The sequence below is a fragment of the Gekko japonicus genome, unplaced genomic scaffold (genome assembly GCF_001447785.1).
Source record: "Gekko japonicus isolate JY-2015 unplaced genomic scaffold, Gekko_japonicus_V1.1 scaffold1437, whole genome shotgun sequence".
Classification (NCBI taxonomy): Eukaryota; Metazoa; Chordata; class Lepidosauria; order Squamata; family Gekkonidae; genus Gekko; species Gekko japonicus.
Window position 1 is genome coordinate 174,513 of NW_015170324.1, and position 18,840 is coordinate 193,352.

The following is an 18,840-nucleotide window of genomic DNA, read 5'->3' on the forward strand; positions in this document are numbered from 1 at the left end:
TCTCCCACTATTACAATTGATCTCCAGATAACCAAGATCAGTCCCCCTGGAGAAAATGGCTGCAGGGTTTCAATTGATGGCCTCATACCCTGTTCCTCCCCCAAATCCCCACCCTCCCCAGGCTCCATTCCCAAAATCTCCAGGTACTTCCCAACCCAGAGCTGGCAACCCTAGTTCCCTGTAATTCTCTAGTGCGAAAAGGGAGGGGGGTGTCCTACAGCATGATAAACCTCCAAGCTTGCAGGCAGTAGAGTCTTGAAATGGAGAACAGAATTTGCAGCAGGCCTAACTGGCATATATGGTGACTGGTGCAAACATGTTTTGAGATCTGCTACCATAGTATTTATTTCTTTATCTTGGTAGCCTTTGGTATATCTTGAACCTTTTGCATACTGATCTGGCCCTGTAGTCAAATATGCATGCAATCTCTGAACATTTGTCTCATGAACTCTGACCATCTCAGTGTTAATGGAGCTGTCATTAGGAACAGCAGTCCCATTTCCAGCACACACACCCCTTGCCCATTGATATTTCTGCCTTTCTAAACAGTGGCACTGCAGACTCAGACCAATTTGGGGGAGGGGCAGACTTTCACTATTGTTCATCATTCTCCACTCAAAGCATCAACTGGCTATTTTATGCATCATCCACAGCTACTGCTCAGCATTTTATCTTTTCTAGATTCTTTAAAAGGAAAGATACCTCAAAAAGCTACACATTGAGCACATTGAGCAAATCTGTAACTTTAGACCTAAACCAGTTATATAACATTTAAGTTTAGTCCTCAGCTATTTTTTGGCAAAACATAAATATTTTAAAAAGCTTGTCAAATACAGTGCCACTGTGTTAAGTGTCTTCGGAACAGACTTATCTTAAATCAGATATTTAACCAAGGAATCTAAAGCCTGGAGAGACAAATGTGGCTGTTACAGAAGGAAGGGGTTAAAGTGCCTTTCCTTGCTGGGAAACTCCCTTAGACCAAGGGGTCCATGGAACACCCTGGTAACCAGCTGACACCACTTAGGGAACTCCTGAGAATATCTAGACTGACCTACTGAGATTATATACTTCTAGCACAGTACTAGACCAATAACAAAGTAACTGGGTAGAAACTCTGTAAAATACTGTATAATAAATTATGTAGAACCCATGCAATTCAGCATGTGAGGAAGAGATTAAGAGGAAAATCCTAGAGAAATAGATTGTACTAAATGAAGCACAAAAGGCCTTCATTTTAAAAAGGTTTATTATAAAAAAGAGAGAAAAACAGGAAAGCGGTGGGAAAAGGGCAAAGCACACAGTAACAAACAATACAGGGGAAAGGCACACAGTAACACAGCACAAAGACTTTAAAATAAAAAGCAATACAGTTGACCTAACTCAGCTAAGGACATGTTACCTAGGCTGTAGCAGGTTCCTCAGATCATGTGCAGAGTTCCTTGCAGTAACAAGAAATTGAAGGGGTCATTAACCTATACCCATCCTCCTGTGGTCCCCAGTTTTCACTGAAGACAAGGGAAAATCCCAAATGTCCAGATATTTTTGATCAATGGAATTGGACCTAAGGCAGCCTCCTTTCTAAGAGTGATGAGCTGATTTCACCAATCCCATCTCTAATGTTGCTACTGTTACTGATCAGAAAATTAGTAAATAATAGTCCCACTCCTCAAGCATCTGGTAATGGCCCTGAATGCCCATGACAACTAGGTAGTCCGGTGAAAACCAGACTGTCCTTTGTACAAAAAAGATTAAAGCTGGCAGGATAGCCCAATGTGGAATGGAAATGATTGGGTTATTCTAATGTGAACCCCAGGTGTCCAAGATAGATGCTTGAGGCAGCACTCCTGATGAGCCCTAGTAAGGTTGCAGGATTTTAGTTTCAGTGGCCTCTTCCTAGAAATCATGGGAAAGAATATATAATCAAAAACGACTGTTACCAAAACGATTAAGGAGCTATGAGCCTAGGAAGTTAAAAGCAATAGTCATGAGAAATTGCATGGCATAATGCCAAAGATGAGGCAAGATGCTTGCATATATTGGGGGGGGGAAACCACGCAGGGAACTAAAAATAGCTCCATCATTCTTTGTGAAACTCAATAGAGCTTAAGCCTCAACATGTGTTTTCAGTTATGAGGATACCACTATAAATGTAATACCACATAAATAATTGTTTCCCTTGCTTGAGAGCTAGTCAAATCCAACTCTAGGGGGTGGTGCTCATCTCTGTTTCCAAGCCAAAGAGCCAGTGCTGTCCGAAGACGTTTCTGTGGTCATGTGGCCAGCATGACTAACCACCGAGGCACATGGAACACTGTTACTTTCCCACCAAAGTGGTACCTATTTATCTACTTGCAATTTCTTACTTTCAAACTGCTAGGTTGGCAGGAGATGGGGCCAGAGACAGGAGCTCACTCCATCACACGGCACTCGGGTCTCGAACTGCCAAGCTACAGACTGAAGCTTCAGCATCTTAACCTCTGAGCCACCACGGCCCCTTTAACCAAATAAATAACGTGCCACAAAAACCCCTTTTCAGTGCTAATTTTCAGAGTATTTGAGGGTGGATAAAATACATGTATTTATTTATTTGCAAATGCAAGATTCAGGGATGCTCAAGCCATTTAAGAAAACAACATCACAAAAAGTTAACTGACAACTTTTTTTTTTAATTTCACTTATAAAAATATTATACCACATTTTCCTAAAAAAAACCCAGTAACAATGCTCCTCATGTTTCATCTATGCGGCACTAAGAAGAAAATACTATATTTTGGATGCTATCCAGTTCCATATTGAGGAAAGCAGCTTCCATCTGTGGAAAATAAGGGATGATAAATAACCACAGTCAGGCTTTTAAAAATATTAATACAGTAGACCTTAGGATAACTTGCTTCAGTAACTGTGGCCAAATATCCCAAGTAAACAAGGCTTCAGTTCTTGAACAATATAGTCAAGTCCTTTGAAAAGGAATGGAAAAACAAAACAGTACTCCCCCCTAAAACAGCCAAAAATGGTGACTGCACTCAGCAGAGGGTGCCAGGACAGCCTTGGGAGCTAGTAGGAAGATTGGTAAGTACACAGAGAGCAGGAGAAATGAGGAAGAAATAGAAGCATTTTGTAAGAAGGGTTTTCTGAGTTATAGGCATTTTGCAATGATTAAATCTCTTCTCAAACAATGTTTGCAACAGAAATCTTCTCGCAAACAATCCCTCTCCATTTAAGGGCAGCACAAATAGCTCTGCTTCAACCAGAATATGGGAGACTGGGAGTGAAAGTAACATTTATAAATGCAGAAGATTTTCTTGAGCAGCAGTATGCCTTAGAAAGGAGAGCATATTGGACCTATTATGAGGGATCGTTCAACAGCAGGGATCGTTCAACAGCTCATCACATTTCCAATCTTAAACCGTGTTCAAGAGATCAGGAACACTCCTTTCTCCTCCCTAATGCCTGGATCCCACTACTCCTTCTGTCCAATGGTTTGCTATTACATTCAAAACATAGTCTAAATTATCATGAAGCCAGATTTGTGTCATATGAATGAAGCAAGACTTCAAATAACAGCTCGGAAACAATCCTAGTTACAGATAACCAGTTAGTTCTAATTTGTACCTAAAAGCACATTAAAGTCATACAAACCTTGGAAGAAGGAGAATACACTTGTGAGAGAGGAGGAGGAAGCATATGAACCTGAGGCTAATTTCTGATCTAGAACCATTGGTTTAAGACTGAGAAACGTGACATCTGAACTGAATGTACATATTTGTGAGTAGCACTGAAAAAATGACCAATGCAAGATACATAAGAACATAAGAACATAAGAGTAAAATGACCAATGCAAGATACTGTTAATGAATTCAGTGCTTACCACAGCCATGTAAGTTAGGTCAGTATTATTATCCTCATACTGCAAATGGCTGAGTCTGAAGGATCATGATTAGCTTAAGGCTACCTAGAAAATCCATGGCTTAGATAAGATTTGGATATCCTTGCTCAGTTCATCCTTAACTACTATACTACCACAGCTCTCCGAAATCTTTGAAAGGAAAATTATCAGTTGTGAAGCAGTCCTAAATGAGAATGACGGGGGGGAATCCACTTTATAGATGCAGTAAGTATTTTGAAGCTCATTTATAAAGAGAAAACAATGATATATTTAGGCTTTCTAACCGAGTTCTGCTGCAGGAGATGGAGACAATTTTTCATCCGAAGTGGAAAGTCAGTGATAAAAATTTCCTCAGAACTGCCACTTGTACAATAGTTCTTGGAAGGGTTAACCTTTGTGGTAAGTCAGAGACAAACTGGCTAAGACTAACTCATGCTTTACCATCCCACATTGGCTAACATTTAGTAAGGCTTTCCCATAAAGCCCTCAGCACAATTGTTAAAGTGTGGAAAAAGAAATAAGCAGTATACTGAATGGTAACATCACTCTTAAGGTACATGTTTCAGTAACCTTTTCCCCATTAGTTAGCAAAAAGAAATTAAGAACTATAATTTGAGAAAATCTTTCATTCTTGCTTGCACTGAGAATAGGTGTTAAAAAGGCATGCCAACAACAAAGCCCTGATGATGTCAGAAGATCAGCAGTCACCCTAAGTTAGCTGCGACTTGATGGCAATATTCGACCACCAGGCTCCGCTACATCCCCCAACTGACAATCGGTGCCTTTGGGGGGATGGATGTGAAAAGGATGAATTGACAAAGACATGGCTATTCAGGAGGAATATTAAAAACTATGACAAAGTAAATAGATGCCAAAGGGAATTTTTGAACACAAAGACTTGTCAGAATTGCATCAGACACAACCACATGACAAGTTTACATGTATACCAGTATCATTTAAGCTGAATTACTACAATTATAAATGAAAATAAATGAAACCTCTGCTCTTGAAACTCCTATGAAATAAGTCTCCCTTCTCTTCCAATATGTAAAGAGCCACCCTAGATCTCCCTCTCCCATTTCCTATCTACATTTACCTTCAAAGACAGGCCTGGCTCCTAAGACATACCCTTTTCAACACAAACTAAAACAAGTGACCAAGAAAGGCCCGTGGTTCTTAATTCAAAGAAAGCTTTTTAAATAGTCAAATGGAATTGGTTTAGTTTCCATAAGGACTAAGCTGAATCTTTTTGATTTATTAATGGGGTAATGGGACCCAGCACACTTACTCCTATAAAAGATCTGAATCTTTTTGATTTATTAATGGACCTGCCACAGTCTCTGGGGTAAGGGACCCAGCACACTTACTCCTATAAAAGAACAAATAGAGCCAATTTACAGTTATTTCAGTTATTAAGAAAGAGCAATCAAATTACATACGAAAGTGACACACATGAAGAACTTATTCTAAGATGGTAGGTGGGAACTATCCTCTCATGAAAGGGCCACTTTAATTCATTCTCTTTCTGCTTCTTTGTCTAACTTCCAGATTAGCAAGAAGTGTTCTCAGCATCTTTCTCAATCGTTGCCTGGCAGATAGTTAAAATGCTTCATCTTCGTTTCATATGTCAGTATGGAGTTCCTTAGCAATAAAGGACACCCATTCCATATCTAATGTAACAAGCTTCATGTGGACTTTAGTGATAAAGTCGCCATCCCCCCCACACTGTGCAAAGTAGCTCTAAGCTAATACAATCAAGGAAAGACGGGCTTTTAAAATCTGGGGAAGACACCATGCATGGCCATGGTATTACCAAGGTGGTCCTTCCTAAATGAAAGGGAGCTGCAGCATCTGGAGTATTCTATAATGGTAGTGGGGAAAGCCAGTTTGTGTTCACTTTAGGGCTTTAGTACTATATCTGCAAAGCTAGTTTTCAAGAACAGATCACAACAACTTTATACATGGAAAAACTCCACTAGTACATGCTACTATGGCACATCCATTCTATGCCGAGAAACTTTAACTGGAAAGATTTCTATAGCATCTTTTAATTTGAGGTGATATATCAAATAATTTAGCCCTCTGGATAAGTTGAAGGATAAATTTAAACAGTAGCCTGGTTATGAAATAGTGTAACTCTGGCCCCAGTCACACAGGAGGATTTGCCCCGCGGGAGGGATGGATCAGGGGTGCATCAAGAGGGTGCAATCATACCACAACATTTGGGAAGCAGCACGCACCCATCCCCGATCTGTCTCTTCCAGGCGAAGACGTGGCTCAAAAAGGTAGTAGCAAAACAGCACTACCTACCAGTTGCCACGCAGCACGGGTGGGCGTCTGATTGCTGACGCGCCCGTCTCTCCCACAGCATGCGAGGTCCTACCAAACTGCGCATGCACACGCATGCGCAGCAGGCTCACCTCGCTCTCCGGTCCATGGCTTCTCCACGGCATCTGATCATGCTGGGGAGGAACTGCGCGGCAGCTGGGGGGATCTGTCTGATCCCGTAGTTGTGCTTCTCTTTTGATGCGGCTCTAAAAAGCCGCACTTCAGCCATGCCTTTCCCCCTAGTGTGACCAGGGCCTCTGTCTTCCAAACATCTTTCCATTAGCAAGAAGTTATCTGAATCAAGCCAACCAACAAAACAGACAAAGCTTGGTTTACAATTGCATTTACTTGGCTCATGTTATGACTTCCAGCAAGTAGCTATTGTTTATGCAGGAGGATGCTTTTGAGCCTCAACAACACAGAGTTCATCCATTAAGCAATAGGTCTGCAGCAGCAGCAGAAACCTCCATTGCAACATGAATTAAACATACCTGCTTACCAAGTCTCTCTTCTGACTCTCTTTTCTGAATCGTTAATGCCCAACAGCTTTTAAAAGCCCCTTTTCCTTTATCCATGCACTCTATATTTCCAAAATGGAACTACCACAAACACATTTGGCACAGCAAAGTTTTAAAAGTGTACAGAACTTCTACCATGGGAATGAAGCAAACTGCAGTGATAGATGGCAGGATTAATGGCTGGATGGTGATGGTAGAAAGTACTATCAAGTCACAGCTGGTTTATGGTGACCCCGTATGGTTTTCAAGGCAAGAGATGTTCAGAGATGGTTTCCATTGCCTGCCTCCACATCACAACCCTGGTATGTCAGATCGATTATGAATAAGATTGCCTCCCTTGAAGAATTTATTAAGTAAGGCAGTTTTGATCTGGCTTTGTTGACTGAGATCTGGGTGGACGAGGATGAAGTGGTCATTCTCACTCAGCTGACTCCCCCAGGATACTCAGTCCTTCATCAACTGTGAACAGGAAGACCACAGGGGTGAGATGGCAATTCTCCTCCAAGTTCTCCTTCAAACAGCTTCCTGCATCAAACTTTGCCAGCACTGAGTGTGTAGGCCTGGCATGGGGTACCAGAGAGAGGTTGGAGGTCTTGCTGATCTACTGGCTGCCTAGCTTACCAGCTGACTCCCTGCTGAGGCTGGCTGAAACAGTGGCAGAGTGGGACTTGCATTTCCCCAAACTGATAGTCTTGGGGGACTTCCAGTGTCCATGCCAACACGGCCTTGTCTGGTGCCTCCTTAGACTTTATGACTGCCATGGCATCATTGGGACCAATGCTCCCTCTAAGCTGTGGAGTCTTGTGAGAAAAAAATTCTACTTTGTGAGCTACTGGCACTAAAGTTGTGAGTGAGCGATTTGGCTACCGCATAAATTAGTTTTCTCTGGAGCTGTCCTTCCTGAGCTGAGACAAAAATCTGTGAGCCGGAGGCTAAAAACCTGTGAGCTAGCTCACACTAACTCAGCTTAGAGGGAACACTGATTGGGACTCTCCCAGGTTGTATTGGCCCCCACGCACAAGGCAGGCCACACACTGGATCTGATCTTTTGTGCAGGAATTGATCTGGATTCAGTAGTTCTTTGAGAACTGGTGCCATGGACTGAGCATTACCTTGTGAACATTGGTTTGAGATTTGCCTCCTTCCTCTACAAGCATGGAGAGCTTATTTATGCTCACCAAAGAGACTCATGGATCCAACTGGTTTCCAGAATATTCTGTCGAATTGTCTGGCTCTGCTGACAGCACTCTTGATGAACTCACTGATGCCTGGAATCTAAGCCTTCAGGAGGCCATTAACCAAGTTGCCCTCCAGCACCCTCTTCACCCCTGTACTACCTTGGCTCCCTGGTACAAAGATGAACTAAAGACGGTAAAAGGAGGGCTTAGATGGGTAGAGCAGTGCTGGCAACGAACTCGTGATGAAGCAGCAAGAGCACTTTATAGAGCCCACTTGAAAGCCTATGAAATGGAAGGGAAGGCAGCAAAGTGCTCTTACTTTTCTGCCTCCATTGCATCTGCCAAGTCATGTCCAACTGAATTGTTTAGTTATTAGGCAACTGACCATCCCTTCGGTGGCTCCAAAAGTAGATTAAAATTTGGCTATTACCTGTGACACATATGTGACGTTCTTTTCAGATAAAGTTTCATTCCTTCGTCAAGACTTGCCTGCCAGACTTGGAGTCAGTCTTGGGGCCCAGTGTGCTCAATCACATCCATTTTTGGACTCCTTCGACCCACTCTTCTGGGTGGATGTTGACAGAGTCCTATCAGCTTTGCGGCCCACTGCCTGCTCCTTGGGTCCCTGCCCTTCCCAGTTGGTGAAAGCCTTGGGAGGTAGGAGGAGCCTTGGAAGACATTTTAAATCTCTTTCCCAGGGCTCTTTCCTTATCTCCCTCAAGGAGGCAGTGGTGACACCCCTCCTGAAAAAGTCATCATTAGATGAGACCAATTACCACCCAGTATCTAATCTTCCATTTCTGGGAAAGGTGACTGAGCAAGCAGTGGCTGAATAGCTCCAAGGAATTTCTGGATGAAACATCTCCCCTAAGTCCCTTCCACTGTGGCTTCCAGCCAGACTTCAGAAATGAGACAGTTCTGGGTGATGATCTCTGATTACACCTTGATGCAGGCGGGATGGCGCTACTGATCCTGTTGGATCTGTCTGCTGCCTCTGACTCAGTACATCACTTGGTCCTGGTCAACCGTTTAGCCTCCCTAGGTGTGAGGGGTACGGCCTTGAGTTGGTCCTCCTCATTCCTTCAGGATCAGTACCAGAGGGTAATCATGGGTGGAGAGAGGTCGTCACCATAAGCCCTGACCTCTGGAGATCCGCAGGGGTCGATTCTTTCCCCAACATTATTTAACATCTATATGAGCCCTGTGGAGGAGATTGTCAGGAGGTTTGGAGTGGGATGCCATCAGTATGCAGATGACACCCAGTTCTGACTTTTATTTAAGGAGTGACCAGTAGCTGGAATTCCGGTTTTGGCCAACTGCCTGGATGCAGTGGTGGAATGGCTAGGTGAGAGTTGGTTGAAGCTAAATCCATCTAAAACAGAGATTATGTGGACAGGGAAGTTCAGACCACTGGGGTGGCTATTTCTACCAACCCTTCATAGGGTCCATCTTTCTATAGTCAACTTGGTCAGGATTTGGGGAGTATGGCTTGATTCCTTGCTTTCTATGGACAAACATATGTCCTTGGTGATAGATCCAGGTAGTCAGCCATGTTGGTCTGAAGCAGTAGAACAAATTTAGAGTCCAGTGGCACCTTTAAGACCAACAAAGGTTTATTCAATGTATGAGCTTCCGTGTCGCAGGGCACACTTTTTCAAATACAATAGAATGGGAGGTAAGATTCAAACTTATGTACGGGCTGAACAGCAAATTAACTGTAACATGATGAAGATGCTTTAAGATATGTGAAAACAGGATTAAATAACAAGCTAAGGTTATAAGGTCAATAGTTGTAAAGCAATAAATATGTCAAAATAAGTCTGAGACTCTTCATTCACTCCCAGAGCATGGAGGTCATTTAACAGCATTTTTACTTTCTTTTTCGAGGTGAGAGCAGTGTATGTCAGCCAAACATTCCAATATTCCTTGTATTACATTCAATATTCTAATATACTATTTTGAAAAAGAAAATACAGAGGATGTATAGTCCCTCTCTATGAGAATACATATGTGAGGACTGAATGAGTTAGCATACTCAGCAAGCATCAAAATTTAGATCTAGTGAAAATGCGTGGACAGGAAGCTGAGGGTGCACTGGACCTTTCATATGTCTGGGCTCCACACGAAATATACACCAGGTGGATCGAAACAAATCACTCCATGGAACAAGATTCCACTGGTGTGATGTCATCCCAAATGCTTTTGAGGAAACAGCAGCTGTACCTAAGAGTAGATTCATATAGTTTTTTAAAAAGAGAGAACCCACTCTCAAAGTAGAGAACTGAACAGTTCCAATTCAGACTCAGTTACTAATTGCATCGACAGCATTTCCTCAGTGAATTTTTGACTTTTTTAAAAAAAAAAGAAAAAGAGAGCGCACTGGTAATGTTTGTAATATGTTACAATGAATATTACTATACACAAACATCTAATATCACAGCCATTAACACTTCAACACAGAGCTACAGAGTTTGCATAGTCTTTAAACAGTCTCAAAAGTTATGAGATTTGATCCAGCAGTAATTTTCACTGATAGAAGGAATTTCTGGAGTGGACTTCCCTACCTCCTGCTGCCCCAGATACCTCCCCCCCCCAATACTGCTCTCAGGGGATAGAGGACACTCAGGAACAGAGGAGGGGATGGAGGTCTGCAGTAGAAGGGGGTACCTGGTGAAAATGGCCACTCTTCCATTCACAAAAATCTTCCCCTGGATCCAAACCATGACATCCCTTTGGACTTAGAGGAATTTATACAAGAGGAAAAAGTAGATGACTATTTCCATTCTATTCAAAGTACATATATATTTGCCAAGTGGCAATAGATATGAAACAGCAAGGAGAGATCATTGGAGCTTTACAGTACACTGGAATATATCAGTACACTGGAAATATATTTCTCCTTTTCAACAGAACCAGGTGATGGAAGCCTTAAATCAGGGGTGTCAAACATACAGCTTGCAAGAACCAGCCTGTCCAGGACTCTCATCTGGCCCGTGAGCAACTGGTCATTACCTTTGTTGCCAGATGACAGAGGCTGTGCCGTATGTCCCTGTATGCTGTCCCACTGCTAAGGAGTAACGGGCGGTGGAAGTGGGAGGTGGGCATCAGGGAGATACTCTGAGGAGATACCGTAAGAGTGTTAATGTTTTAAACATGTCTGTATTTTTAGTAAATATTAATATCATCAATTGGGTTTGCCTGTTTCTTTTATAAAGTTTATATCTCCTTTTCCTGGCATTATATTTTATGGCGTACATGGCCTGACAAAGTGACATTTATGTCAGATCTGGCCCTCATAAGAAATGAGTTCGACACCTCTGCCTTAAATGATTGCTTGGGATTAGTGATGGGCAGGATGTTGATGAACAAAATTAACTTCAATCCACACAAGATGGAATATTAATGGTGGAGGTCTCATTTACTTGGAACTGAGGTTTCCTTGTGCTGGATAGGGTTGCACACACACACATGCTCTTCAACCCATGTTTGCTTTGGTGTACAAGTCGTGGCCATTCCTATGTTGATTACTTCCAGCCTGGATTCTGGGCCACCTTTGTTCAGAAACTTAGTTCAGGACTCAGAAGCACATTTGCAGATGGGAGAGCGCCAACAGAAGTAAACAACACTGGTACTGGAAGAACACTATTGTTTCCTAATTTGCTTCTGGGTACAATTCAAAGTGCTGGTTTAGGCTTTAAAGCCATAAATGAAAATGGCAGAAGATGAGAGTTCAAGTCCCCTCCCCCCCTCAGTTCTTCTTCATAAGGGAATCCATGCACTGCATTTGCAACAGAAAAGGTTAATTTAGAAGTGACAGTGAGTGGGTACAAAAAGAGGAGCTTGTGGGGGATCACTAAAGGCAAGCCCATGCACACAGTTTTTGCAGCACACAAGGCATCCATGACCTGGTGCAAACACTTGTGTACATTGAATTATACCCACTACTGACTCATGCCATAACTTTAACTGCACACATCAGAAGATATAAAGAGCCAAATGGACACCAGTGGCCCAGGCAAACTGCTTGTCTGTTTAATCATTCCTTCTGTGTCCCATCACATATAAAACACACTTAGCAGGTGATTTGGCCCACTGAAGTGCAGAGTTCACCACAACTCAGGTGGGCACTTATATGGTCCAGCTCACATGGTGTGTTCCTACAGCCGTGTTCACATGTTACAGTGAGCATGCGTACATCCTGCGTGTACATGCATACATCTGTTTGCAAGAGCCAATGTTTGTTCACTTAACAAATGAAACTTGGGCCAGTGCTTGGATACATGTCTGGTTTCAATCACACGTTCAGCTGCACATGCATTGAATGTAACACTAGAATTACTCAGCACACATATAAAGAAAAACCCAAGTGTACACTGTACATGAATTGTACATGTGTTCCCTGTAAAACATGAAAGAGAACTAGAGTCACAGAAAGTGCATGATGGAACACTTACCTGGAAAAAAGATTTACCTGCTGCCACCATCCCACTATTCCTGCATTCCATGGGTGGGGAGCCAGCAAGCACACAACACAGGCTTTCAGAGCGGTTGTCCTGCAGTTGCTCTGCAGTCTCAGCCTGTCAGAGGTTCCTTAATTTAAGGGATGTGCCCTTCACCAGACCATTACTTGCTTCCTTTCATGCTTCTCAACCCACAATAAATATACTGTTCTCCTAACTCTGTAGTACTCCCCGAACACAGCCCAAATCACCGGCCCCCACAGCTGGCCTTCTGTCTTCTTCTAAAAAGTGCTGATCAGGCTGCTCCCCTTTCCTCGACGGCTCCCGCCGCCCCCGGCCTTCCACCGCCCCCCTCGCCCGCCCCCCCTACCTTGGTATGCGAGGCTGAAGCGCGCGCCCACCGCCAACAAAAGGGCGAAGCAGACCGAGGGGCTCCTCATGTTTCACGGCTGAGGCGCCTTGCTCGTGCTAAGCGAGAGCCGGGTGCAGGAGGAAGACGGAGCAGGACACGCAGACCGACTCCAAGCGGGCTGTGGGACTACCCCTTGAAAACTCCTCCCTCTCCTCCTCTTCCCGCCGGCGGAGGGCACTGAAGCTCTGCCTCGTCCCCTCTCCGCCCCCCTGGCGCAGGAGGCTGAGCGGTTTCTGGTGGCTCCGCGGGTGCCTTCTGAACGTGAGCACAGCCCACCCGGGATAGGCTTCGTTTGCAGTCCCAAACCGCTTATTTGGAGCGTTTCAGGTACTTAGGGTCTTGTCCGTTCCCCTAATTTATGAGGCAAAAGAAATCGGAGACTTGAACTCCCTCTCGTCTGGCCTCCCCTTAGAGCCTTCCCTCCCCTTGAGGTCCCGGTCCCCTTCCCCCATCCGTCTGCCTGCAACCCAGACGATGCTGGCCACACAAGCACACAAAGAGAGAGGGAGCCTGCGCGCTCACTCTGCCTCGTGTAGACTCCGGCATTTCAGCCCCTTCGGAAGCGGGAGCCTCTTCGACCCGCCGCTATTTGAGCACCATTCTGGCGCCGCGCAAATGAGGCGGAGAGATGCCTTGCGCGGCTCACTTCTTGTTCCAGAAGAAATGCCGCTGCTAAGGACGACCCGCACGCTAGTAGGATGGCGGACTGGTAAAGTTGCAAAACAGCAGGAAATGTGTTGCTCATCATAAGTCGAGCCACATATATGCATACAACCCCAATACACACAGGCCTCCAAAGTCCAAGCCCGAAGATACAGTTGCTGAAGTAAAACTTGAATTGTTTCAGCTTCTATGGCTCTCCCCTCTATTTTACCCATCTGGTGACTTAACCTAGTGATTTTGCTTTTTCTTATCTAACTCAGATGAAAAATCCACATTTGTGAGAATATACATTCGATTTTAAAATGGCTCTCTTCCACTATCAACATTTACAAGTGACACCTCCCAGACTCAAAAGCATGCTGTTAACCTGTGCAAAAAAAAAAAAAAAAAAAAAAGCCTGAGAAAAAAATGAAATCTAGAAAGTGATGAGCTACAATTCCCACTATAGACCAGTGGTGGGATTGTTGCTTCCTCCCATGGCCCAGTACAGCTATCTCTAATGGAGACTCTATATTGTAAAAAAGAGCCCTGCTGGATCAGACTAATGGCCCATCTAGTACAGCATTCTGTTTCACACAGCAGCCAAAACAGTTGCTTGCCGCTTCCCAGAACAGGTATTCAGAGGTTGAATGCCTCTGTATGTGGAGGTTCACATTACTCACTGCACCATGGCTAGTAGCTATGAATGGACTTCTCCATGAATTTTTTGACCTCCTTTTGCCATCTGTGTTCATGACTATCTCTGGCAGTGAATTCCACAGCTGAATTATTCATTGAGTTAATGAAATATTTCCCTTTGTCCTAAATGTTGTTGTTGTTGTTCAGTCGCACAGTTGAGTCTGACTCTTCGTGACCCCATGGACCACATCCACTGTCCTCCAGTTTGCTTAATTTCATGTTCGTTGCATCGATAACACTGTCCAACCATCTCATCCTTTGCCAGCCCCTTCTTCTTTTACCTTCAATCTTTCCCAGCATCAGGGTCTTCTCCGGTGAGTGCTCCCTTCTCATTTGGTGGCCAAAGTATTTGAACTTCAGCTTCAGTATCTGGCCTTCCATGGAACAGCCAGGGTTGATTTCTTTTAGGATTGACTGATTTGATCTCCTTGCAGTCGAAGGGGCTCTCAAGAGTCTTCTCCAGCACCATAATTCGAAAGCATAAGAACATAAGAGAAGCCTATGTTGGATCAGGCCAATGACCCATCCAGTCCAACACTCTGTCACACAGTGGCCAAAAATACCAAGTGCCATCAGGAGGTCCAGCAGTGAGGCCAGGCATCGGTGCTCGGCCTTCCGTATAGTCCAACTCTCGCAGCCATACATTACTACTGGGAATATAATTGCTTTGACCATAGACTTTTGTTCGCAGGGTGATGTCTCTACTTTTTATTATGCTGTCTAGCCTTGCCATCGCTTTCCTCTCAAGGAGCAGGCATCTCTTAATTTCATGACTGCAGTCACCTTCTGCAGTGATCTTGAATCACAGGAATATGAAGTCTGTCACTGCTGCCATGACTTCCCCTTCTATTTGCCAAGGAGTGATGGGGCCGGATGCCATGATCTTAGTTTTTTTGATTCAACATCAAGCCAACTTTTGCGCTCTCCTCTTTCACCCTAAGCAAGAAGCTCTTTAGGTCCTCTTCACTTCCTAAACCTATTTCATAACATTGGGTGTAATTTTTATAATCTGTAAGAGGATCCATCCTTTTATTCCATGACTGTTAACCTTACTCAAGAGTCTTTGGTGGGGTTCCTTGTCAAAAGCTTTTTGGAAGTCCACATATATAATGTTTATTGGATCACTCCTGTCCATGTGCTGGTTAACCTGCTCAAAGAACTCCTAAAGGTTGGTGAAGCAGGACTTCCCTTTGTAGCAGCCATGCTGATTTTCCCACAGCAGGCCTTGTTAGTAGGCCTCTCTTTAATAACTGTTTCTGTTGATTTACAGATGTAATGCTAGCTGACCTGCAATTCCCTGGATCCCACTGGACTCCCTTTTTAAAAAAAAAATATGGGATGAAGGGCTAATTCTCTGTAATGTCATGGAATCTATGATTGTTTGTCAGATTAAAGGTATTTTTCCCAAAAAAAGATATTATTCTCACCCTGACATTATCTTCAGATGCATATTTGACTCAAGAATAAGAATGAATCAAATCTCCACTAAATCACTGATACAGATTTGGAGCTCTTTTGTGCACAAACTGCTGCATTAATCTAAATGGAGCAAGCAGATCCATATTCAAAAAGGGCTGCGCATGCTGCTGAGTTGCTTGTCTCACTGAAAAGATGCCTGTTCACACCTTTTAAAATCACAGTCCCTTATACCTTGAAAAAATTGCTGAACAGGGACATGTGTCTTTAAAAGATTGTCTGAGCAGGCAGAGAGAGGCAAAGATGGGCCCCAAATCTCCTAGTGGCAGAGTGGTGATTTGAACCCACATCTGTCCAAACCATTTCTCTATCCACTAGTCTGTACTGCCTGTATGGTGCATGCCCCTCTTTACCAGGGACAATCTCACTTGTTGAAAATTCTTCTCTCTGATCAGTGGCTATCTTGTGTGACTGGCCAGAGTCGGCCTTTCCAGTTCAGCTCCCTCTCTAGGATCTCTAGAAACTAAACTTGGGGGGGGGGATAGTGGCATCGTCGTGTGCTTATGCACATAAGTGACAGAAACCTAAGCTTGAGCATTAAGACACTCTGTGGTGTACAACTGCTGTTTTGCATGCACTGGAGCCGCCAAGCCATCTTTTGAACCTGATGGAACAGACTTTAGTCCCTGGGAAGTTGGGCCATTTTAACTTGCAGATTTGAGGGGGAAGCAGTTAAACGAAAATGTGGGGGGGGCACTGGTTTTGACTCCAGCCTGGGCAGGGCTGCAGGACAGGAGTCAAAAGTCATGGGCTACATGTCAGTTATTAAAATAATACTAAGGCTGCTATCCTGTGTACAGTTACCTGTCCATGCCCCAGGATACTCACTCGCTGTGGCTGTAAACATTTGCTTATTTTTTAAATATATGTAAAAATAAAAATAAAATAAAAGATTGTCTGAGATATGATGTCTCAGAATGTGCATTTCTATGGGCCACTATATCGTGCATTTTATTCTACAATAATATCTGTTTCAAACACAAACCTTTTCCACAGAGGCAGCCCAATCCTAAAACCAAGGGCGCCACTAGTCAGCATCTTATGTTTGCTTAGCGGAGAAAAGTAAACAAAAGACCTCACAGCAGGGTGTAGGGAGCATAGCACTTGTGCCAAAATCCATAGTAACCCTGCTGCAGCTCACCAATCATGGCATGGCATGGCATAACCCTCCCGTATTCTACACTGTACATACTTTTTGGTAAAACCAGTATTTTTATTTTTTAAATAAGTGGCAGTACTCATATGTAAGGTTGCACCAGTTCCCCTGTCAGGAGTTGGGAGAGCACCCACCCCCCAAGTGCTGGTTCTCAGTACCAGTACCACCACAACAAAAATCCCTGGCTACAATTGTGGAAGGGGGAGGTTTGCTGGAGGCATTGCTCAGAGGAGGTACTGGGGAGGGAGGGGGCAAGATGAACAGTTGTAGCCAGGGCCGGAGATCCCTGTCTCCCATCCTAACCCATGTGGGATGCCTTGTTCTTACAAGCCCCAGAAGAGTGCAAGTGCCTGATGGGTGCTGGGGACATGAAATGGTGTATCTCTAGCATCTCTCCCACTTACACCAGTGTATCTTTTGGATATACTGGTGCAGAGCTTGGTTGCCATTCTAAGCCATTCAGAGACCAGTCTTATGACAGCATTGTTTGTGACCATAAAAAGTAAGCACTTTAACATGTAATTATTTTTGGCAATGTAATTTTAGATCCATGTGTGTAGCTGAGGGATGGTTATAAGTGATAGAATTATAGGTGGTAACATTTCTGAGACTTATCTCTTTAGAATCCAATGCCATTTCTTGATTTAAAAAATATTTTTCCATGCAGGTTTTTCCCTTCTTTCAAATATTTAAGGCAATGTTGTGTACAGGTATAGTCAATTACATGATTTCATTTACTTAGATGAGGCTTTGTCACAACCAAGCACTGCATACAATACCCCCTTCCCTATATCTGTATAGTTATCAGTGGTACAAACATGATGGTTGAGAGCAGGGGCATGGTAGTGATAAAGGGGGATATTACTACCATGGCTGTGTTGAAATTTTTGTTCAGTTGCTGTCATAATTAGACTATGCTAACTTTTCTTCCTGAAGAAATGCAACACTTAAATACTTATGAATTTCATTGCTTGTTTTTATAAAAGGCAAACATAATAGAGAATAAACATTTTAAATAACAATTGTTCTTTTGTTGAACCAAAATAATATTTACAATGTATATTTACAGTTACAGATTCAAAAGATAAAGTTGTTTAGGAAAACTTATAAAATGCCTTAATCTAGTATTTGACATATAAAAATATTCTTTTGTTACAACACTGAGAGTTAAGGCCACAACAGTAAGACTGTGATAAGCATATTGTATCTAAAATTATGAAGACAATAAATACTAGAAAGTTGGTCCACAATCAAAGTAAATCAATACAAACATGCTTATTTTAGGGGGGGGGAGACCATAATCATTATGCACACGCATTATTGTTTTCAAGTATAAACTGCACCTCTCTTTGTAAAATGGTCACTTTTGTCATCACACATATGCAAGCTTCATATATTTCCGTACTAAAGTACTATGCAGGTAGAGGATGTCTTTCTGCCCTGATTGGTTGGTGAGATTTCCTTCTGATTTTCCTCAGTATGGTTCTGGTTTTCATCTTGACTATTTTTATGAAATAGGCCTGCTTGATTTCCAGTTTCATCTTCACTCTGAGGTAGCTTTTCAAGGCTGCTTTCATCACAGCTGTGTGCATTCTTCTGCCTCGAAGGCTTTCGTTTAAAGAAAGAAAACTAAGATACAAAAAAAATATAATATTGAAAAAACTAAGGACTGTTTATATGCATTACTTTTAAAGGAAATACCTTGGAGAACTTTACACATATTTATTTACACACATGCACACATACGTATATAAAGAAGAGAGAGATCTCAATTATATCTGTGATTGTTTGGAATCAAATCTGGAGTTTAACGGGACTTCTTAATTAAGTGTATATAAGATCACAGTTATTAAAATAACATAACTATGCTTAGGACTGAAGTCAATAGAAATAGGATAAAGGAACAACATTCCTAATTAATTATTGTAACTCTAACAACAAAACATTATGCAACTGCATGATAATTGCTAACAGATGTTTGCTTACAACATCCAAATAGACTGCAAAACATTTGCACCCACAGAAAAAGCAGTGATACATCAGCCAAAAGTTATTCTGCTTTCAGAAGAACTCACTCGGTTAACA

The 18,840-nt window shown here is 42.9% G+C and overlaps 1 protein-coding gene across 1 annotated transcript in view; it reads right to left on the reverse strand.

The window, feature by feature from the left end:
• Nucleotides 1–18,002: 18,002 nt before the first annotated feature.
• Nucleotides 18,003–18,840, reverse strand: part of RPGR (retinitis pigmentosa GTPase regulator) — a 62,918-nt gene continuing 62,080 nt past the window's right edge. The window contains exon 17 of the mRNA XM_015418100.1: nucleotides 18,003–18,384. Coding sequence (XP_015273586.1) covers nucleotides 18,160–18,384 — 225 coding nt within the window. The 3' untranslated portion in view covers nucleotides 18,003–18,159. The remainder of the gene's footprint in view (nucleotides 18,385–18,840) is intronic.